The 22,991-nt window shown below is 43.5% G+C and overlaps 3 protein-coding genes across 3 annotated transcripts; 2 read left to right on the top strand and 1 right to left on the bottom strand.

Moving 5' to 3' along the window:
- Window positions 1-7,934: 7,934 nt before the first annotated feature.
- Window positions 7,935-12,697, top strand: LOC133909568 (uncharacterized). Its single transcript, XM_062352052.1, has 5 exons — window positions 7,935-8,455; window positions 9,524-9,633; window positions 9,716-10,087; window positions 10,656-11,379; window positions 12,288-12,697. The coding sequence occupies exons 1-5, from the start codon at window positions 8,203-8,205 to the stop codon at window positions 12,368-12,370; spliced, it is 1,542 nt and encodes a 513-aa protein (XP_062208036.1). The 5' UTR covers window positions 7,935-8,202; the 3' UTR covers window positions 12,371-12,697.
- LOC133908321 (uncharacterized) lies at window positions 12,428-14,470 on the top strand. Its single transcript, XM_062350309.1, has 2 exons — window positions 12,428-12,550; window positions 13,487-14,470. The coding sequence occupies exons 1-2, from the start codon at window positions 12,428-12,430 to the stop codon at window positions 14,336-14,338; spliced, it is 975 nt and encodes a 324-aa protein (XP_062206293.1). The 3' UTR covers window positions 14,339-14,470.
- Window positions 14,471-15,022: 552 nt separating this feature from the next.
- LOC133909567 (RNA-binding protein BRN1-like) lies at window positions 15,023-21,791 on the bottom strand. The gene is made up of 9 exons (XM_062352051.1): window positions 21,350-21,791; window positions 20,444-20,526; window positions 18,274-18,325; window positions 18,009-18,134; window positions 17,822-17,904; window positions 16,874-17,056; window positions 16,073-16,409; window positions 15,495-15,638; window positions 15,023-15,426 (listed from the first exon to the last, which is right to left on the bottom strand). Exons 1-9 carry the CDS (start codon window positions 21,546-21,548, stop codon window positions 15,296-15,298), a joined length of 1,338 nt encoding a protein of 445 aa, XP_062208035.1. The 5' UTR covers window positions 21,549-21,791; the 3' UTR covers window positions 15,023-15,295.
- Between the last annotated feature and the right edge of the window lie 1,200 nt (window positions 21,792-22,991).

Here is a 22,991-nt window from a genome sequence, read left to right as displayed (position 1 = left end):
CATAAAATCCACGGAGTTCTTTCTTCATGCATGCTTGAACATCTTCATGCTTAGCCAATGCAGATAGACAGCCACAATTATGACAGGAAGCGTCAAGGGCACGAATAGGCAGTAATACCTGTAAGTTACGATGCAAACAAATCAGGCACATCTGTACATCACACACACAGCATACACAGAAATATGAAATTGGCTGTGTCACATTTGGTGCATTGAATTAACAAGTAGTGTCATTTGCCGTGCTTATGGATGTTAAACATTTACTTAGCCCATAAGTAGCAAAAGAAACAGAAGTAAATAATCATCATCTGCCCTGGCTTGACATTCCTTACCAATCATTTTGGATGGCAGCTAGAAGCCGGTTTTCATATGGTGGAAGCAGCTTGGACACAATGGCAGCATAGAAGAAACACACGAACAATGTGATGCCAAACGCAACGAACGCTGATCCCATCAGCTCTTCTCGGGAAAAGTCCATCTCTGGATCAACAGCCCCTTGGCCTCTGATGCGCACATCGGCCTTTCCCGGGTATCGATTGAACCTTCAGTGCATCAGAAAAACCCGCAGCTATCCGATGGAGAGAGACGGATTTGGATTTGATTGCTCGCAGCAGTTAGAAGATGCCAAAAAATCTAACCGCGCAAGTTAGGGTTCGTACCAGAAAAAAATCAATCCAAATCCGGACGGATCTCTATTCCAGGACAACCCAGCAGCGGTAAAACGAGGGAGGAGGATGACGGCGAGTTACTGGAGGCGGATTCGACGGCGCGGGCGCTGGCGAGGACGCTGGTGTGAGCGCTGCTCCTTCGAGCTAGAGTCACGAGCTTTGGGTTGGGCCTCTTTTGGGCCGAGCCAGGCCGAACAAGCCCACAAGGTTAGACCCCAAAACCCAGTTTAATCACTATATTTCAGATTATCTCTCTCTCTCTTACACATTTCAGTAAACCAGAAACGTTATTTTCAATTATTATCCAAATTTACGCATGCGTATTTATAAAAAAAGTACACTCAAACAAAAAACTTCAGTAAAAAAATGGGATCCTCTAGTATCTGTCAAGTTTTTAGCCAACCAAAAGCTGCCACGTTATACAGAAAAAACTTTAACAAAACAAAAAGTCTAACACAAATCTGTCGACAGATTTGACAAATCGGCTCCAAAATAGTCCAAACCCATTAAAGAAGGTCTATTAATACCATCTCAATAAAAAATAGCAACCCAACATGCAGCCAACCTAACGGACATCAACTTGCATAAAAAGAGAGACCTAATGTCACTAAGAAATAACGTGGCTACTAATGTTTGCTATATCATCTCGTGAATATTAAGTACAAAGAAGAGTCTTTAGGTCTCCAGAGTTTCATATACTCCATGATGAAAACTTCAAAATTGACATTAACAAAAGAAATATATTAGAAAAAAAATCTTAGTAGTGGACATGAAATTCAACAGACAAAAGCTAAACTACATACGAATTATTTTGTTCTGGGATATCAGTATATCCAATGCAAAAATAGTCCTACTGTACTAGAACCGAGGTTTTAATAAACTTATCTCATACATGCTTAAAAATATAACTTAATTAGTGTGACAATTAAACAACACTTTGTAATTAAGTTGTTAAACTTAGTTTAGTGCTATAGATTAGAGTATTAATCCGATACTTAAGCAAATATAATCACATAGAGTTATACTTATGTATACATGCTCACATACATATAAATGTAAGTAACACATACGTCTATATCGGTACATATGCACTCACTTACACGTAGAAACCCTAATTATCATCTTTCGGCAATTAAACTAATAAACGCTCACCCAGTTGATCAGGCTATTCTCTGTGTACTGTATTAGCGTAGGTTAATAAAACAACTGGGTAAATAAATTAGCCTAGCTTCACTAGATGATCAGGCTATTCTCTGTGTACTATGTATTAGCTTCGCATTGCTTAGAGTTGCCGATCGTCTTCCACTAGGTTTAGCTTCTGTCGTTTTCCCTTTGTCGTTCTTCTTCCGCTTTGATATTTTTTAGTTTATTCTGGTGTTCAGTTGCTTAGTCATTGTGCACTTTTTGTCATTAATCTATGTAGGCTCGAAGTCAATGTTCTAAGCTAGGGCGCGAGGAAGGAACTAAAGGCGAGGTCCGATAAAGAAAAAGACCCCAGAAGATAAGTCATATTTCCTTAATCATATTGAACCTATGTTTTCAACTAAGCTACATGATCAACTAAAACCGAATTTATTATCGCATGTGCTATGTATTGCACCTTTGCAAACCACTTGCAATAGTTAATCCTATTAAACACTTGCCATGCCATAAATGTTATCATGCAGAATACATATCACCTTAGGATTACCTGTTATTATCTATATTAATAACATACGGCGCCTTGATATCTAGCATGCTTAGGATTGAATACGTTTCCTTGGGGATGTCGCTTTTAAAACACCTCTCATCGGAGACAAGATTTAATGTCATCAATGATAACTCATATACCATGAATCCTTGATGTTTGTGAAATCCTTGATGTCGTGTGGGATATGGAAGGTGATGTGTAAAAATGGGTGAAAATTGTTTTGGTGCGGGCATGTAGAGTGGTCCTCCGGAGAGGATGCTTTTGGGGGCTTAAGTTACCTGATGATATTCATTGCTAGTGAAGATGCCTAGCCCGACCGCTTAAGGACCGAGTCTTGCGTCGTCATGCTTAGCCACCCCCATACAACCATGCATCCTATATATGCAGAACTTGACTTTTCTTTCACCAGACTGGGTTGGGTATAATACTAGAAGGCCTGAGAGAAAACGTTGAGCCAAGTGTCTTCAGGTTCTGTGCGAAGGAGTTTCCGCCCCAGATGATCATCAGGGGTCTGCCCTCTATACGAGACCTGAAGAACTTGATGGATCACGTAGAAAAGCTCGGCTGGAAAAGTGATTGAAGTGTCTCGGTATGATTTGCTCCTCCACTTGCAACAGTTGGAGGCTGAGCAAATCGCATGAGTAAAGTTGTATAACCTTTGCAGAGTGTCAATCTATTCGAATAGCCATGTCCACGGTCATGGACGTGCGAATGCATGATCACGCTTGAATAGACTCCAAGTGCATGCGTCTTGATAAGTGAGTGTGTGGACTAGATGTCCGTGTGATGAGGTTACTAACTCGATCCGCCAGAAGCTATGTGGTACTAGAGGTACACCATATGTGATAAAAGGGAATGCGGAGTGATGTATAGCCCCTTCCAGGACCGAAAACCCTCAGATATAACTTGTTACCCTGATTTTAGTTTTAAAACCGTTTCGACAGCTTTATTTCCAGGTTACCTTCTCATACGTTGGAAACTTGAGGTGATACTCAGTATCAATGGAAGATGCCTGCAATTGTTAATTTTAAAACTGTTTCAACAGCTTTGTTACCAGGTTACGTTCTCATACGTTGGGGACTTGAGGTGATACTCAGTACCAACGGAAGATACCTGCAATTGTTACTTTTAAAACTGTTTTCAAAAGCTTTGTTACATTTATTTAAAAAGGATAACATTGGAGAATATAACTGGATACTTGTATAAAACCTGTTTTACGCTCAAAACTATGCCGTAAACTCTAATCCTTGAAATATCCATTATGCATCTATCAACCCCTTGAAGTAGTATAGGACTTGTTGAGTATTTTCTGTACTCAGTCTTTGCTTTCATATTGTTGAGATGGAGATTAACCTCAACCTAGATGGAGTTAAAGAGAAGAAGTCTAAGGTTGCGTCCACACCCGGGTTGCCTATGGCATTATGTTGCATTGTCGTTTCGCTCCGCTGTGCTGTAGGCTCTTCTGCCTGGCTGATCCGCTGTGGATTTTTATCTACCATACCATCTTTTTGCTTTTCAGGTATTTATTTTACTTTGTTTTATTCGAAGTATGTATTTGATATCATTCTGTTGAATTCTGTGCGTATCAGCTACTTGATCCAGAGACTGATACAGGAGGCACAAGGGAACCCGAGATCGCGGTCCTAACAGTAACCCGCCGCCCTTGCTGCCTCCAGAGCCTCCTCCCTTCCTCTAGTTGCCACCCTCTTCTCCCTGTTGTATTAGCCCTCTCCTTACGATCTCACCGTGCGTTACCATGTCCTCATGGTGAGGCATCGTCGCCTCCTTGCTCTCCCAGTCTCCTACGAACCCGCCGTTGTGAGCGCCACCGCCACCTCCCCGTGACCCGTCAATGCCAGCAGTCCTATGGCCCCTTATATTCATTGATCCCGCCACTCTATGCCCTTATCTCTTCCTCCCTCGTTGTCTTCGCCCTGTGGGGACTAGGGCTCTTGTCCCCTCATGCGCATCCAAGTTGTAACGGCACTTGGACGAGACCTACGACAACCAGTGCTGCCAGCTCAAATGTGTGACCAACGCTGTTGAGGTGGTGTGCAGACAAATCCATGAGGCTTCTGCGTGACTTGACGCCAAATCAAATCCTTTCTTTACATGGGCGAAGCTAGAGCTCTAAAGACTCGAGTGTATACTTCAGCATATGTAGATCTAGATGGTGCACATATTTATGATTAATTAGTGCACAGGAGGTGATTGAATTGTTGATAGCTAAGATTTAATTTGTTTTTCCTTGATAAAAGTGCACACATGTGGGCTAATGTAGTTTCACCCCTGCTCCTTGAACTGGTCGGCATACAACCGCGTGACACAGAGCATGGAGTCACGGTGGCCTAACCGTAAGTTGGTGTGGACCTAGCGGGCGTAATGATCACCGAGCAGCACAGCAGGGAATAACAAGATGCTCCCGAGCAAAATAGCTAACATCCTTGAGTGACTAATGCACTTGATTCAGTCTGAATTGTTTTTACTCTGGTTATAAATTTTAGCTTTAAAATAAAAGGCAAATATAAACAGTCATATTTAAAAACTGCTTCTTATCATCTACAAGATAAGTTGTATTTTAAAATCCACAGGTCACAATCTAATGAGAATGAGAAGTAGTTTCTCTACCGTGACCATCTAAAACAAACAGAATCTCACGTCAGGCACTGTGCAAGTACATAGAAAGCAGATCTCTCTTAAAAAAAAGAAAGCAGATCTGCAAACGATGGCACTGCAGTTACTGTGGTGCATTGTTATGAAGAAAAAAATTAGTACGTGCTAAAAATGACTCGGGAATTCACAAACCGTACCGGTGCCTGCCGACAAATCAATTAATGAAACCAAAGTGATGAAAAAATTTAAGTGCAGTACACCATCACAATACAGTGAATGGTGATCGGTCATCAACGTCGTAATAACTCTCCCAATTAAGAGCCCTGGATCCGTGAAAACAAACGGTTAAGTTCATCGATCTCGATGTAATTCATCACAGATCAAGAGGCGTGTATTGAAGAAGAAGGCAAAGCACAGAGCCCACACGTGTGCACCTGCACGCACGGGGAGAAACTGAAGAAAAATCTCAATCTTCTAGAGACGGCTGACGAGAGAGGCGAGGCTGGCAGGCAGGCAAAGCGTCCAGTGGCTCACCTGTTAGTTGCATGGTCCTTGTAACGGCGGACGCGACCGGCTCCAAGTGGCGTCCTCCCTCCTCAGTCGCCGACAGCGAGCTCCGAACACACACACGGTCACATCCATCCCTCCCCTCGCCGGCAGGTCGAATATGCAGTTCGGGGCCCGTATGGCTCCTGATGCTCGACCGCTCGCCGGCCTCGTACGGAAGGAAATACTATGTACAGTAACACTTTATTGAAAGATCTGTATAGAATTCTGATCTACTATATCACATTTCTCTAATTCAATATAATTAACATGTGTAACTAAAAAAAGAAGAAAAATACATAACATATAAAAATTCTTTCTATTAAACCAGATGTTATAGCCTTCCCTCCTGTGCACTACTACTTCATGGCGCTGCTCCGCGGCGTCGTTGTCGGCGTTCACATCGATGCCGTGCACCCGGCTCTCGTGTCGCGGAGCGCTTGCTGGGCCCGTGCGGCCAGTCGGAGAGTGTCCATGTGCGCCGTGCCCACGCGCCCCGGTGTCGTAATTTACGCGAAAGCACGTGGACCAACCTGAGAAATGTTAAAAATTCATCCGTGCACCCGAATCTATGGACCTGGCCTTTTAACTGTTCCACTGACATGAGGGGGTCCCTTGACGATGCAGAGGACCAGGTGCATGAACCGGCTCGTGGGAGGCCGTCGGTTTCCGGAAAAGAAAGGAGCCACGACACGAGAAAGCCAGTGGGGGAAGAGGGAGCGGCCCCGGGCCCACGTCACGGGTCTCTCCGAGTCCAGCGGGTCGCTCACCCATCCATCTGCACCCAACGCCAACGGGATCTCCTGTGGCGCCGCATTAGCTAGTCTACGCAACATCCACTAACCACTTGATGCCGCGATGATGGATACACGCGGCCTCTCACGGATGCGGCGTAAGATTCATACTTCGTTTAGCTAGGACTAGTTCAGCTCCACACAAACTTAAATTGTTACTAGTTAAGCTAACCATATATTTGAACCGCAAAACTAGTTCGGACGTCCGATATCGGATTTGCAACTGACTCTCGCAATATCGAAGATTAACGTCTATAATATTTGAAATCATTATTTGTAATATCAAAAAATACATCAAAAAGCACACAAATCCGGATTAAAAAAATTATTAATTCCTATATTCCAAAATGCAACATACGAAAATAACTTCAACAACAAAATTTCATAACGTCTGAAACATTCAATTTGAATATCTGAAACATTAGAGATGCGAAAATATATGAATTAACTCGAATGGATAATTTTTCGGATCCGGATCTATACACAAGAGATTCCGGTATGCAACATTCTCGAAGAAATTCTGTAACAAATTTTCATAACGTCTGAAACATTAAATTTGAATGTCTGAAATATTGGAGATAGAAATTAGCTCGAATGGATAATTTTTTTGGATCCGAATCTATACGCAAGAGATTCCTGAGATGTAATATACGGAAATAACTATAACAACAAATTTTCGTAACGTGTGAAACATTAAATTTGAACGTCTGAAATATTAGAGATGCAAAAATATTTTTGGGCTGACCTGATAATACGGTAGACTAAACGGGTCATCCATCCGATACAGCAGACGTGTGAAGAGGAGCATTTATGATATTTGAAAGCCAAGCTTAAATTGTTGTAGAAATCTACGAACTATCAATCAGTACACACGACGGATTACACAAACATGAGAACGGAAGCACAAATCCGTTGACCATAGAAGATCCTGCTTGATCTTTGTCCCATCCGAATTCAAAATCTTCAAACCATCCGCAACAAAAAAAGCAAACAAACCAAGCTAGAAACGACCACAGAACATCGAAAAAGATCATAAAAGCAAAAATAGTCTACGCTGGCACAACCACAACCAAATTAATGACTTTAATAACCTACCAAGTGAGCTTTATTACCCACTTAAAAAAAATTTAACTATATATATATATTTTTTTTATTTTTTTTTCTGATTGTCCTCCTCATTCACATGTTTTTTATTTTCTTTTTATCTCATTTAAGTGTTTGTGAAAGAAAATATAAGAGGATCATAGAGAAAATGAAAGATAATCTTTTTAAGGAAACTACGAAGAGAAGCTTATTAGAGTGTTAAAGAAAATAAGACTCATAAAGAGAAACAGTTGAAAATAATTTTAGCTCATCACTAATCACTCATCACGTACTGGTACTGTTAATCTCTCTCCACTCCGAGAATTTTAATCTCTCTTCACTTCGCTCTAAGAAATTTTATTGTATAACGGTTACGTAAACCGATCTGCGTAACTAATCAAATAACTAAAATCTCATATTAAAAATTATATTTTTTTAAAAAAATGATAACGCGGAGCATTCTATCGTTGCCATCTCGTAAAATTTAAGGAAGGAAAAAAGAAATTTTCATTGCATTCCATTTTCTCTCTGCCTAGTGCCTACTGCTTACCACCTCCCTCTTCTCTGCCGTTCCATTCCATTTCACCTCGCTGCGGTTTACCTCTCACTTTCTCTCACCTTCCTCGCCCACCTCCATCGCCGCCTCCTTAAGCAACGCCCCAAGGGAGAGAGACCCGGCCCACGACCCTAGCGCCACCCCACCAACCCAGCCACTGGTGCTCTCAGCGGCGGCAATGGCGGGCCGTCTCATCTCTTCGTCGTCGGTGGCGGCCGCGGTTGCCGGCCGGGATGCGTGAGATCGCGCCGCATGGGGAAGGACGCCGGCGAGGAGCAGCAGCAGCCGCCGGACGGGGCAGGCGGCGGCAGCGGCGGCGGAGGAGGAGGAGGGGGCGGTAGCGGGCGCCGCTGCTGCTGCGGAGGAACAAGGGTGGTGCGGCTGCAATGCGTGGCGGCGCTCGTGCTTGGGATTGCTGTGCTGCTGTCCGCGGTGTTCTGGCTCCCGCCGTTCGCCGGGCGGGGCAGGGGCGCGCAGGGGCCGGATCCGGGCGATGACTTCGGAGGTGAGCGGTTCTGCATTGCAAGATCTCGGCTTAGTGGCAATGCTCCGCTAGTTGTGGCCATTTGTTCGATTTGTGCTTAGTTGCGCTGGCTTGGTGGATGCTCAGCTTTGGATCTGGTCATCTGGATGTACGCAGTGAATAGCTTCGGCTTTGGAGTGGAAATTTGAATCGAATTAACCTGGTCGAGACGTTGCGATTTATGTTTGGTTCGGAGCGCAGGCTGGATCTTCTAGAGCTATCTGCTGACCTTGCTATTAGCGCATCACCTGTAAATTTAGTCGCGTATGGCTTACTTTTGCTGGATTTTAATGCTTGAATTTGATCTGTGCTGCTTAGGCATGTGTCGGTGCACCTTCTGTCGTTTTTTTTTTTTTTTTTTTGCGTCAGCGTGAGTAAGTTCTGATTTTCTTTTCGGGAAATTACTGCTAAAGTGAGTGAGCGGTTGCGTCTTTGGCTGGAAATTTGAATGAACTGCAAGGAAGGCACCTGCTTTGGCATGTGTTGGTGCTATTTCTGTGAGAAGAGTATCTTTGGAAATACGGGGACAAAGTTTGCTACCAAAATAGGACAACTATGCTGCCCTGGGTACTGGGTAATGGTTGGGTCGCGGTCACAAACACTGACTGAATTCGGTAAAGTGTTCCCCAGCTATTTTGTGTCGATTGCTCATTTGTGCAGCATTTTAGATTCTGAATTTCGTCAAATTGGATGATGTCAGGGGTATTGGCGCCCAACTAGATTTTGTGTGGCCAGCTAACGTTGTGTTATGCTGTTATTGTACATGAGTTTTCATTAGGCCGTGGAATTGTGCACTGGATATTTGTATTCATCTTAGTTACTGTAGGATGGACTGAGAGATTTCTGTTCACTTCTTTTTCCTCGTTAAGCCCTGATAGATCAGTAGACAGCAATTTGACTTGCGGTCTATTCCTAAACCATACGAACTGTTCCTAAATTTTACTAATCATTTAGAGAGCCCGTAGCTTGTATGATCTAATCATGCAATGAACTCATAGCATTAAGCACTTCATTATATCATATTCTTACTAATGAACCTATATTTTGCAGATGATATAATGGCAAGCTTTAGGCTACAGAAGACAGTTCCTGAGCTGAGTGGAAACAAATCTAAGCTCGAATTGGACATATATGAGGAAATTGGCTTTCCTAATTCCACTGTAGGCCCTCCAACTTCCTTCATCTACACATTGCTCAATACTTGCATCCTGTTGCCCTAAACTGATGCTAATTTCTATACAGGTGGTTGTGAAAATGCTACATCCATTAGATGGATCAAACTGGACAAACGTCATCTTCAGCATTGTCCCTTTCCCAGAGAACTTGACTATACCATCGACATGGTTGAGCATTCTTAGATCATACTTCATGTCCTTGGTTGTACGGCAGTCAACACTCCACTTGACTGAGGCTCTATTTGGGAATTCATCCTCCTTTGAAGTAGTTAAATTCCCAGGAGGAATAACAATCATCCCTCCACAAACTGCTTTTCTTCTCCAGAAGCCCCATGCGACTTTTAATTTCACTCTGAACTATCCAATCAACAAAATACAAGACAGGACCAACGAGTTGAAGGATCAAATGAAGGCAGGACTACTGCTCAATCCATACGAGGTTAGTGGTACCTTATGGCCTAGTTTTCTTTTTGTCTGTCTTTATTATTACTTCAATTTAATAATGCCATAAGAGGATACACATTTGCATGTAAGGATTGATCATTCGATTCCCCTTCTAGCAACCTTCATTATGTCAGAAGCGTTTAGGCATTTGGTAATTCTGTCGCATCATGTCTACGCATGTTTATACGATATTTGCGTGTGAGGCAAAATAGCGCTTACAATCTCGTAGATATATTGCAATTTGTCACATATATTTCCAGCATTTGTTCATTACATTGCTGGGCATGTATGCAACTGCAAATAGTTCTGTAAATACGAGGAGTCATGCGGGCAATACCGCACTAGGTTCACGGGATGAAAAATATCTACATATATTTTTTTAGAACCACATAAAAAAAGAACAAAGCACAAACAGTTGTTGCTTGTTTTGTTTTGTACGGTACTTTGGACCTGTTGTTCTGAACTAAGCCAATAGGCAATTGAGAAGGGAGAAATTGTCTAGTAGTAGCGTACCTTCTCTTTCTTTTCCCCGTCAATTGAGTTTCTGATTTTTTGCATTGCAGAATCTATATATCAAATTGACGAATTCGCAAGGTTCAACGATTCTTCCTCCAACAATTGTTGATACCTCCATTGTCCTTAAAGTTGGAAATCACCAGCCATCTGTGCCAAGGATGAAGCAGTTGGCTCGGACAATTACCAATTCATCCTCGAGAAACCTGGGTCTGAATCATACTGTATTTGGCAGAGTAAAGCAGATTAGCCTTTCGTCCTATCTTAGACATTCTTTACATAGTGGTGGCGGTTCTGATGCACCTAGTCCAGCACCCATGCATCATCATGTTCACCACCGCCATCATCGCCATCACCATGGTAATGACGACAATAGGCATCTGGCTCCTGCTCCAATACATTTTCCTGTCCCACAACCCAGATATGGTGCTCCACCTCCATCCGGGTGTCCATATGGCACAAACAGACCAAAGAAAAGAGGCCCTGTAACACCAGCTGCTGAGCCTGCAGCTGATGATCACCATTCCCTCTCTCCTGCTCCGCCACCACATCCATGGTCACCTTCACCTGTTAGTCGTTCTCCACATGATCACGGTATGCACAGTGGCTCCCCTGTTCAATCCCCTCCAGTGCTACCAGAGCCACCTTTGCCCGCTGTTTCTTTTGCCCATGCACATCCTCCAAGTGAGCATAGAACAAGTCCTGCACCAAGTGAACATGCAACAAGAGCTGGTCGTGCTGGGATGTCATATGTGGCCCCTGCACCTCATTCATGTGAGTTATTTTTTCCCTTTTATATTACACAACTATTGGAACTATCGGTGATTGTTATCTTTAAAAGGAATTTATTTGTACGATGTAGTGTAGAATGTGCAGAAAGAAAGTAAAAAGTTGTTCAAAGGGCAAAGATGCAACTGTTATATATCTCAGAGGAGGACTTGGACAGTCCATTGAGTTCTATATGTAGTCATAGTTTCGTCTCATGAGACAACACAGTATATCCAGTTCGATTGATTGCAACCTTTGATATTGATGCCTAGTTGCCCACATGCTCTGTTGAAATTAAATTGCCAAATTGGGACAAAGGCTTTGTTGTTGTTGTTATATTCTGTGCATACTTGCATGGAATCACAATTAATTGTTGGCAATGTCCACCTAGTCGCCAGACATAGACTAGCGACTAGTCTAACTAGACAACGACTAGATGGTCTAGACGATTTTGTATTGTAGCAGCAAAAATGCAAACATAGATATGGAGCGCCGCTGTCTAAGGGCAATAGAGCTAGAGTATAGATCCGGTGGAGGAGCATACATAGATTTAGAGGATTAGAGCTAGTACCTGTCCACAGCAGGGGATTTGCGGAGCGGAGAGGTGACGGTGCGTGCACGGCAGCGGGCGACAGCGTAGGCGCGGGAGCGGGCGAGGCTGCGGGTGCAGGGTGGCTGCAATCGGCGGCGCCGCCACGCGTGAAGATAGTCAAGAGACGAATGGGGAATAGATGGATTGGTTTAGGTTTTATGCAGTGTGGGGGCCAATGATATATCCGAACACTATGATTATAAATTGTGAGAGCATAATCTAAACACTATGAACTTACTCTCCCATTTTTTTACCACGTTTACCTCATAAATCATAATAGCAATATAGCATTGTTCACTGACTATATAATGTGCTATTGCAGCTAACGCTACCAGGATGCGGAATGCTTCCTGTCGCTGGGTCCTTTTTGCCTTCACAGTATGTGCCCTAATGAGGCTACTGTGACGAATGAAGTACACGGCTAACCGGATGTAAATTAGAGATCGTTGTTTGAAGACGAGGATGGGGCCTCCACCGGTGGATCAGCTCCCGGGCGGGTGGCCAAAGCACAACGAAGATCACCCCCTGCCTCGACGGGCTGTTATACTCGTTGTTAGTGCATGTAAATATGGGTTGTGGAATTGGGTATAAGACAAACGGGCGGCGGCTGTGCGTCGTGGTCAAAGCCACAGGGGTGGCAGGCCCTTCTGTAGCACATGCGCGCTTGCCGTGTGTTTGCTATGTACTGCTGCTGTTCAGAAGAGGATCTTCAAGTGTAAAAACCTTTTTTTTTTATCACATCGACGCTCATGAGAGCATTTTTGCATTCGTTACATTTTTGCTGACGGCGCGAGAGAACGTCTTCAGGAGCCCGTCATCCCGTCCAGGTCACAGTCACACACAGACACAGCCGCGCCGCGCGCTAAAACTGGCGGGCTTCTTCCACACCCTTGCCGTCAGCGAGCGCAGCAGGTAGCCCGGCGCTGGCCTCTGGATTGATGCCAGCGCGCGAGGTTTTGGTCGTCAGCGGGTGCGAAAGCGGTCCCTCTTCATCACTACGTGTGGTCCTTCCGGCGGGTGAAGCTGGCTAGCGCGCGCAGGCTGCCGAACCGGCTCGACGAGCCCGTTTTGGCCGTCGTGGACCGTACGAGAAGAGTACCCTCCACCAAACTACCAGTGCGGCGCGCGCGTGGTGAGTTATAATCCGCCTCGTTACTCTTTACATCACACACTGGTACGTAAGGGATGATCGGGTAGGTAGGTATTCAGGTGGTTGGCTGCGGAACTACCATCAAGCCCTTGTCAGACTTAATCCTAGTAAGTATGGGCATGGGAGACTCGTTTCACGTTGTGTGGAAACAAGGAGTATACGGTTTGTATACGGTTGGGTATGTTTAGGACTTTGTAATGTGCTTTAACAAGTGATCCTATAAGTGGCAACCGACAGCCCTTCCTGTGCACTGCGCCGCACCGACCCGCTAGCTTCAGCCAAAGCCTCACCGCTGGCTCACCTCACCCATGGTCTTGCTCCTACCACTACATGTGATGTGGTGCAACAGCGATGCCTGTACGACCGAGTAGTACTGGCTGGCTATTTGTAGTAGTACGAGCACTAACTCCGGAGCTGGAGCTGAGCGGCTGCTTTGGCAGCACACCGATCGAGCTCGCTCCCGCATTAATGGAGCACCACTGCAGCCGCAGCTGGAAGCAGGCCGCCCAACAGCCTCCTGCCCGTCGTCCAACCACATTAACACCCTCTTAAATTTAGAGCCATCACCTCACTCGTCCACTAGCACTAAGCGCCTTCTCCCTCTGGGCTCCGGCACCGCCCTACCAGCTACAACTACAAGCCGACACCGACCGCGCGCCTCCGCCGCCGTGCCGGCCGGCTCCTACCTGACCATGAGCGGCAGATTCTCCTACCACAAGCTCAAGAAGCTCCCGTCTGATGCTGCCACCACCACCCTGCACCAAGAACAAGACCAACAAGAGCAGCAGCAGCAGCAGCCGCCGGCTGCTTCCATCCAAGATTACTACCACTCCTACTACCGCGCGCTAGGCGCCGCGGTCGCCAGGGGAAGGAGGGCCCGACAGTGGCCGTCCGGCGGGCGGCGGAGGAGGAGGCCGCGGCTGAGGGTCTCGAGCCTCGCGCGGGCGCTGCGGCGGAAAGCGGCGGCAGTCGGGGGCAACGTGAAGGCGTCGGTGGCGAAGGTGGCGAAGCGGCTCATGGAAGGGCGGCCGTACATAGGGGACCTCTTCGCCGGGAACTACATGTTCATGCAGGTCGCGCCGTCGCCCACCATGACCGGGTTCGACGACAAAGGCTTCTTGCCGTTCACGGAGTATTACTACGGCAAGGCGAAGAACAAGCCGGCGGCGCCCGGTGCGCTGCGCTTGCACCCTGCAGCTGCAGGGCCGCTGGACAAGGTCTAGCTACTTTGATTGGTCCGATCGTGTCATTAGCTCATTAATTGCTTCGCGCGCTTGTGTTCGTGTTCTTGCTGCCAAGATATGGGTAAATAAAAGTTCGATTTGGACTGCTTAATCACATCGCTCACTATTAAATCTCGTCGTTTGTTACGTTGAATTAAGCTGAGAGCCTGTTTCTAAAGTCCTCCAAGACGATATATTGAGTTATTCTTGAGTGACTGAAGCCCACGGGTTGGATAACTCTGCATGACCCACATATTGGTTCTGGCCAGCATAGCAGTGCATCGTATTAGCGCACAAGACTTACTAGCAATATTTATTTGTATTGAGATTTGATAAGGTAGATAAATAAATTATAAAATAAATGAGAACAATTAAGAGATAGGTAAGTATGGACGGCAACTACTACGATAGTACAGGTGTGGGGTGGGAGTCATGACCTGTCTATTTCAGTTCAAATCACATGGCCTACTTGTACTGGATTACGGGTGCACTAGTGAGTAGTGCCTATCAGCGAGTCAGGCGACAGGGAAAGAACTTTACGCACGGGCAAGACGTTGCCGTAGATGTGCAAGCATTTGGCGGAAGCATCAGATATCAGCGGCCATACAAGACATGATATGAAACGATGCAGCCAACGACTGAAAGATTCGACAACATAACACTGCAAATTCTAACGAGAAACCATTTGCCAGGAGAAAAAGGTAACAATTGAATGAATTGGGAGTCTTGTGTACAAGGGATCCGATGGTACAAATGCTACGACTATGCTGCAATGAATTACACAACGTGACGATTTTTTGGGGAATGTGAATTGAACGAAGATACACGGGCTCCCATGTAGATTGCGTGCTCGCTGGGCTGCTACTTGAGGGAGCAGAGGAAACAATGTGGTAACGATCAATTATCTGACAAATATGTACCGAGAACCTGATCGCGTGGTCACAACAACTGCTTTGGTCAATAAGGTTTACTATGCTTGTTGTTTTCTCTCTTGAGTTGTACTTTGAGTTTTTTACCGCCTAATTGGTAACCGTTCATCATACTGATGGCTGCCTGTGCGGAAGCAGGAGAATCGTAGCTCACAAAACCTGCGACCAGTTAGTACGAATTAGCAAAATTAGCAAGATACGCAAAGACACACAGAGAGAGGCTTTACCGAAGCATTTACTGACACCCGTCGCTTTGTCTACAAAAACCTTAGCACTTAGTACTCTACCGAAACTCTGAAACGCACTGGAAAGTTCTTGGTCCCCGTACTGTTGTGGGATATGATAAATAAATAGATTGGCTCCAGGAGGACCTGTACACATGATTATTAGGCTTCAGAATGCAACAGATATCACAATATCAGTTATAACGACGGTAGACTTACTTAAGGATTGTATAATTAGATATGGATTTAGATAGTACAACCTAGGGCTACAACCACAATCAGAGCTATCAATCACCGTCCGGTATCCATGCTGGAATATCATATTCATGTACATGCTCTGATAGCCTTATGTGCATTTTGCCGCATCATATAATGATGTACATTTTTGTGGAACAAAGGAAAATGTACGTAATACTAGAAAAATTAATGACTTGGAGACAAAATGCATATGAAATTTTGGAAATTTACGTTAATAGACAGAATGTATGTGCTAATGACTACGTCAACTCTATGGAGAATATCATTTTTCCCTTGCACGATAAATAAATAAATAAATAAATAGAGTATTGAATGTAGCTAACCTTCTATCTGCCCGCCAACATTGCTTCTGGGACTAGAAGATATGGCGGAATTGGCATTTGCATTTGGAACTTTGATCGAATTGTGTGAATTTCCAAAAGGACGATTGTTCATGAGACCCCCAGGATACGGTCCAGGATACTGCATACCAGGGACAGCAGGATAAGGGCTGCCTAACTGCATTGCATTAAATGATCTATGAATTGAACTGGGGGGCAGCTCGGGATTGACTCCTCTTATCGAGTTTCCTTGATTAAAAGGTTGAGCCATATTCTGGAAGGTGCCTTGATTTTGCATAGGAGATAAGGGGTACTGCATAAGTCCGTATGTCCCTGGTGGCTGCACAAAAAATCACAATCAGTATACATTAAAATTTTATGTTGATTGTTTAAGGCACGAAGTTCAGTTTCTCGAAGCTCCACATATAACACTTGGGTTATTAAGGTATTGATAGCAGATCAAGGACTGAAGCTAGGAAATTTCAGCAGTTTGAATGAAGCCCCCTTCCCCAGACCCCACAATGCATCGACAAGAGCCACCTTTTCTGTTTACAACAGTACGAAAGAACAAGCAGGGAACAATCCAAATACTAACAGATAAATTTTATCGAAATTACTTTTTCAATGAGAAGAACACAAGTCAACAAATAACATATGCTCAACATGGATTTGCCGTGAAGAGTTTATAAAGAAAACATCTTGAAAGCAAACTAGGAGTAGTTTACTGCTAGTATTAATTATTAAACATTTTCTATGATATAGCAGTGTAGAATGTAAGAAGGCTAAAGGAATAGCACAAGTCACCTGATAGCCAAATCCATTATATTGAGGTATATATCCCATCTGTAAAGCTCCAAATAATGAAGATTGCTGCATAGAACTTGCATTAGGCATATTAGATAACTGCAATTGAGCCTTCTGTGCTTTCCTAGCCTGCCTTTCCTTTTCTGTATCGGCCCATTTGACAACCAACGGCACACTAGAACCCTACGAAATATATCAGAGCTCTTAGAATATATTTACAAAGGTGAAAACGAGCTATCAAAAAATGCAATAGCAGAACATATCATCAAATTTCACAATTCTGAAGAAAATCCCGAAAATTATTACAGTGCAAACCCAAGGTGTAAAATGAGCTATCCAAAAATGTAATAGCAGAACATATCTTCAAATTTCACAATTCCTGTATATAATGAATAATAATTAGACCATACATTTTGGGTTTGACACATTGCCAGCTATTCATCACTCAGGTCAACATTTTTCAACATATTCCCTTTGCCTCTGTTTGTTTTTATGGGCGAAAACGATTTCATGGATACAAAAATTCGTAGTGTGCACACGTCACCAGCAGTAAGTTAGCACCATATCGAGGTTGGATCAGCAACGACAATCATCAATTGAAAATTTAAGTCGTGTAGGATTGACTAGGCAAATTCAGGAATACTTTGATGAAATTTAGGGTGCGGAGTAGATTTGCATACTGAAACATGCAATCAAACTATCTCAAATATTTGCAAGAGAATCTGGCCAAGAATTGGATGGCTGCAAAAGCCCTGACACCATCATTTTGAACCAATTGATTTGACAATTTTATAGTGATTGTAAATTGTTACTAGTAACTGTTGGACAATAAATAGTGTACATAATTCAGTCAGAACAACGAGCTATATGCTATGCTCTCATGTGAATCAGAGTAATTTTAAAAATAAGTAAAAACTGCTTTGATATCGTAACTCATTTTTCTCAAACCTCTATTTTGTGCTTCCCATTTAGAGCCTCAATAGCTGCCAGTGCTTGCTCCTTTGTTTCATATTTAAGGAAGGCGCAGCCAGCTGCAAAAACCAAAGTTAATTGACGATATACACTTCGGATGACAAAGTGTCAGAGTCAAGCGATGTTTATTGATAAGGAAAGCAACTTCTCCGAAAGATATTACCTTTGCTCGTTTGTTGCGAACCTCTCAAAATTTGTAAATCCTTGATATTTCCATGTTTGGAAAACAATTCAGTCAATTCAGTATCCGTGACATTCTTTGGAAGCATTCCAATGAAAAGCTTGTGTTCTGGAAGTCATGACAAGGGTAAACATGAGTGCACTGTTCACATCAATACAAAACAGGCCCAAAAAAAAAAGTCTTGAGTAAAGAACCGTGTACACAATCAGTAGCAAAGAGAACAGTTCTACTTAAAGAGTAATAATACCCAGCCTCTCCAACTCTCCATCAGCATATTTTACTTGCAAAGGACTTGATGCCTGAGTTAAATAGAGAAAAAAGAAGAGTGTAATGAGTGTCAAAGAAAGTAGTGACAAAGCTACGAAATCTTTATTTTATGAGTATCATAGAAAAGTGTCACCAATATGATCATCTCCGGAAAAGCCATCATGGGAGTAGGTACTAAACGAGAACATTAGAAACGGGCATGTATCTCGGTGGCTCCACAGAATGAAGTGTTTACCAACTACAAAGCATTCCAATTTTTGTCCAACATTAGGATGTGTCTCTAACTACCAAGACTTTACAGCATGCTTCATATCACCATCCTTATTTGGTAAACTTTTGCCTCTGTTAGTCGCATCAAATGATGCAATGTTACTTCATATCTCAACAAAACCCATCTCAGAGGGAGTGGGATCAGATACTTAGTCACTTTCTTGATGGGATTACTTGGGTAAAGACAGCTAAAGAATAGAAGCAATATCAATTTACAGCAACTATCTGCTGTCTGTGTCAGTATGTCTAGTGCAATCATGTTGTTCTTTCTCATTCTGAAGAACAAAAACTTGTCCCCCGAAAATAAAAAGCATTCAAGGAAATGCACATAGACAAAAAAAAAAGTTGCAATTGATACTACTTGAGACAGAAAAAGAAACGAATTTTTATGAAATGTTTACACCTATCCCAAAAGCAAATTTTGGCCTGTTTGATAGGACGGGCCACAGTTGACGGCACTCAAAGTTAGATTTGCCACACTAAGTCAACTGTTTGGTTTGGGACCTCAGTTAGTTGTACCACAAAACTGAAGCTATAATCAGTACATTTTCCATACAAGATGGGCACAAAAGTGTGATGGCCAAATTGGTGGTCTAACTTTTGTTAGGTGCGCCACTCTCAGAGACAAGCTGGGCCCATTATGTGGTTGGTGACCAGAAATCAGTTTAGCATAGACCCAACTTTGTTGCTGTCAAAAACCAAACACATTCACTACTTACAGCATAGCGTTGTAACTCCACAGGTATGGTTGTTGACTAAGGTCCTGTAACCTCATGTGGCCTCCAACAAAATATACTCTTTGTCAATGAGCCCAAATGTTTCAACTAACCTATGTTGGCAGATGAAACACACGATTATACTTGGTGGAGGACTGAAATCAGAACTTCCTCTTAAACTTATATGTACTGATCGATAAATAAATTATGACTACAACTTTCAACAATTAACCCATACAGGCTTATACTGCATCGGCATGCCCACCATCTGATTACACTTGGCAGGACTAACCACGGAAGGAAATCTCCTCCAACATTCATCTTACTGTCCTACATAAGAGCAACTGCTTCCCCAGCTCGCAAGTCACAACATTAGAGATTGTAGAGATTACATTTCTAGGCATGAGACTAAACCGACTAACTTTGATAAATACCATTACCACCCTGCAGATTACTAGACACCAGCCTTACAAGAGCGATAACTAAAGATTCCTCATGGAGAGATCAGACAGGATTAGCATGCTCTTAAAAGACTGCAATGCATATTTGCATCAGCAGAACAGATTCCAAACAAACAATGGCATAGCAAGACCAGCTTTATTCAGTGAGAACTCATTCAAGAAAGTTTGAAGCTTAAATTATGTCTCCTACACGGCTACGTGCAAGAAATAAAAAGAAGATAGCCACCAGCTTAACTCTATTCAGATATATTCTTGAAATCAGCAATAAGCAATCTTCGGAAAAGTCAAACCCTGCCAAAAAAAAATGACACACGGGCAAATGTGGAAACTAGGACATGTTCAAGCCATACAATCATTTGCACACCCTCCTTGACAAACTAAGACGGTTAATCTCTTAAATGCTGACCTAAAACAGTTCCAAATTTTAAACCACCCACCAAAGTCACAGTCACTAATTTCAATTTCCCCATAGCATCCCACAAGAGATTCATTTGATCCCACCAAACAGCTAAGTCACACATTAGCTTCCAATGCGGCCCCTGCCAACCAGATTATGGAATGTATACAGTTTGCGAACCAGAAAGAGCTAAAGGTGGAGGTGCTACGGTGGTTTTCGTTCATAACAATTCCACCTAGGCAGATGGCACAAAAAGAGAGGAAAAACATGCTAACAGATTATAGCAAGATCAGAATGCTCACATACCCCAGGGAGCGTGTGCTTGTTGTGGTAGGCATTTACCGCCTTGTCAGCCTCCTCCCTTGAGGGGCATATGAGGAAGCAGCACCCTGCATATGTTCAGAGTATGTAAAAGTGAGGTCAAATTAAGAAGCTAATGAAGCAAACACTATCAGGCTGGAGCGGTACAACGGCGAGTAGGCGACGGAAATAGTGCTACGGCGGTGGGGGGGGGGGGGGAGGGGGGATCAGATTTGCCAATGTCCGATGTAACAAACAACTTACATGGAAAACAAGGTAAATTTTCTAATTTTGCAGAAATAGCCATTCCAACCAAATCTCCACATCCGAACACAAAAAAAATACATTTTTTTGTGACGGCAACCGAAACCAAGTAGCTAAAATCGCACAATTTCCACAGAAACATAGCACATTTAAGCCCGCATCGCTCGAAAACAAGCCCAGCCACACCAAAAGCACACCTTTTTTTTTTTTTTTTTTTTTTTTTTGCAAACCTCCAATATGAAGGCAGCAAAACTGAAATTCAAAAACAAAGAAGCAAAAGGCAAAATTTTAGCACAGGCATTGGAGCAAACACACAAGTAAACAAAATTCAGACCTAATAAGCTCAAATTCATTGCTCAAACCGCCACCAACCAGAGAATTGGACGCGAGATCTCCCTCCAGCATTGGAGCAAATCGATCCCCGCAAGTAAAAAAACAACTCTCAAAACACTAGAGATTTCCCCCGAGACACTCAGATTCCTCCGACGGCATTGCCCCCAAACACGAACCAAGGAGAACACCTAAACAGAGCACGAAAACACTTGGCGCGAGGGAACAGCGCGGCATTGACCCAAATCGAGCCAGAACAACCGCCCGGGACACACGAGCGAGGGTGGCGAGCCCAGATCCGGGCGCACGGATCCGCACCTCGGGAGACCTTGGTGGCCTTGTCCTTGATGACGGTGACCTCGTCGACGAGGGCCACCTCCCGGAACATGGCGAGCAGCTCCGCCTCCGCCATGTGCTTGGGCACCTGCCCCACGAAGAGCTTCACGCTCTCCTCCTCCCCTCCTCCTTCCGACGGCGCCCCCGCGGCGGGCGCAGTCTTCTCGCCGCCCTCCGCCATTGCCGCTAGCTAGCGTTTCCGCCGGAGATTTGTCGCCGCTCGCTTGGGCTCGGCCGCTTCCACTTCCGCCTCCGCCTCCGCCTCGTCGCTGCGGTTACGCAATTGTTTTTGTTTTCGGGTTTAGGTGGTGGAGGTGAAGGAGTTGGAGACGGGATGGTGCAATTAATAATTGCTAATGGATATGCATGCTGCAGTTGTAGAGTGATGACCTGATGAGAGAGAAACAGAGAGAGAGAGAGAGCTGAGAAGACAATGGAGGTTGTCCTTGATCTTTTGTTTGCAACGACTTTCATGCAGGCGTCTTTTTTGTTTTCGTTTATTCTATTTTTCAAGAAAAATGTCTTCTTTGTTTCTGTTATACAACTTTTCGCATAGTTGATCAAAGGTGAAGCTATACGTAGCTTGATGGTGCACTGTATTAAGGTTAGTAAATTTTTTACTAGTAATCTGCTCATATAGACCATATAAATTTGTGAATGTTGTTAGATGTATAATGAAATTACACCAGAATTACTTCGGCTTTAGTTTTGCCTGTATCGTTGATTACACTGACGGGTAATGTATTAATGCTATAGCTATGCAGTAAATAGTTCCATCAGTTAGTACACTTGTGAGTGGATCATATAGTACGGCTGTGGCTTTTAAGAGAACACCTTTACTAATTATCAAGTTCTTGAAGACAATTTATTTTCCAATCTTCATCTATATTCAGCACTAGTGCCTACGTTTACCCAATTTTGCTAACCATTAAAGAGTTACATATATAGTCAGCACTGCTGCTTATGTTTGCTTATCATCATCCTTTGCCCCGCAATAAAATTCATTAGATTAGATTGTGTGATTGAAGTGTTAAGATCCAATTATTACGGTGAGAACTGTGTGTGCATAGTAGGTTTGACTAGCAGAGGATAGTGGAGATCATGTCAACTCGGGGACCACTTCAAAATTCAAAATACGGCATGATGTAACTTGGACAGTGGACGATTGCAAATCCACTACTCGAATTAAAATATCCCCATATGCATTTAGTCTGTTAGGCTATTTCATCTTATGCCCAAGCTGACTACTGTTGATAGAAATTAAATGTTTAAGCTGATAGTCAATCATGCAATTTTTTTCTTTTGAACTATAATCATGGGGGAAAAAATAGGCAAAAATAAAGAACAATATACTTAAGCTGATATAGTCAATCATGAATTATTTTTGGGACTATGTCAATCATGAAAATTCGCTCCTTGCTGTATTCATTTGTACAATGATATGGGTCTGTTTCCCTCCTACAGACTAATAAACGGATCATCTATATAACAAGTGCTGTAAAACAATTTATCTGAACTCATCTATCAATTTTTCTGTTAACTTAGGTTCCAACGTGCCCTGACAGATGGTAACAAAAGAAGGCACTAACTTGCAAAGCCATCAGCCATGGACCCAAGGAATGAT

This window comes from Phragmites australis, chromosome 2, assembly GCF_958298935.1.
Source record: "Phragmites australis chromosome 2, lpPhrAust1.1, whole genome shotgun sequence".
Taxonomy (NCBI): Eukaryota; Viridiplantae; Streptophyta; class Magnoliopsida; order Poales; family Poaceae; genus Phragmites; species Phragmites australis.
The sequence above is the reverse complement of the archived record's forward strand: the minus strand, read 5'-3'. Positions and strand labels throughout refer to the sequence as shown.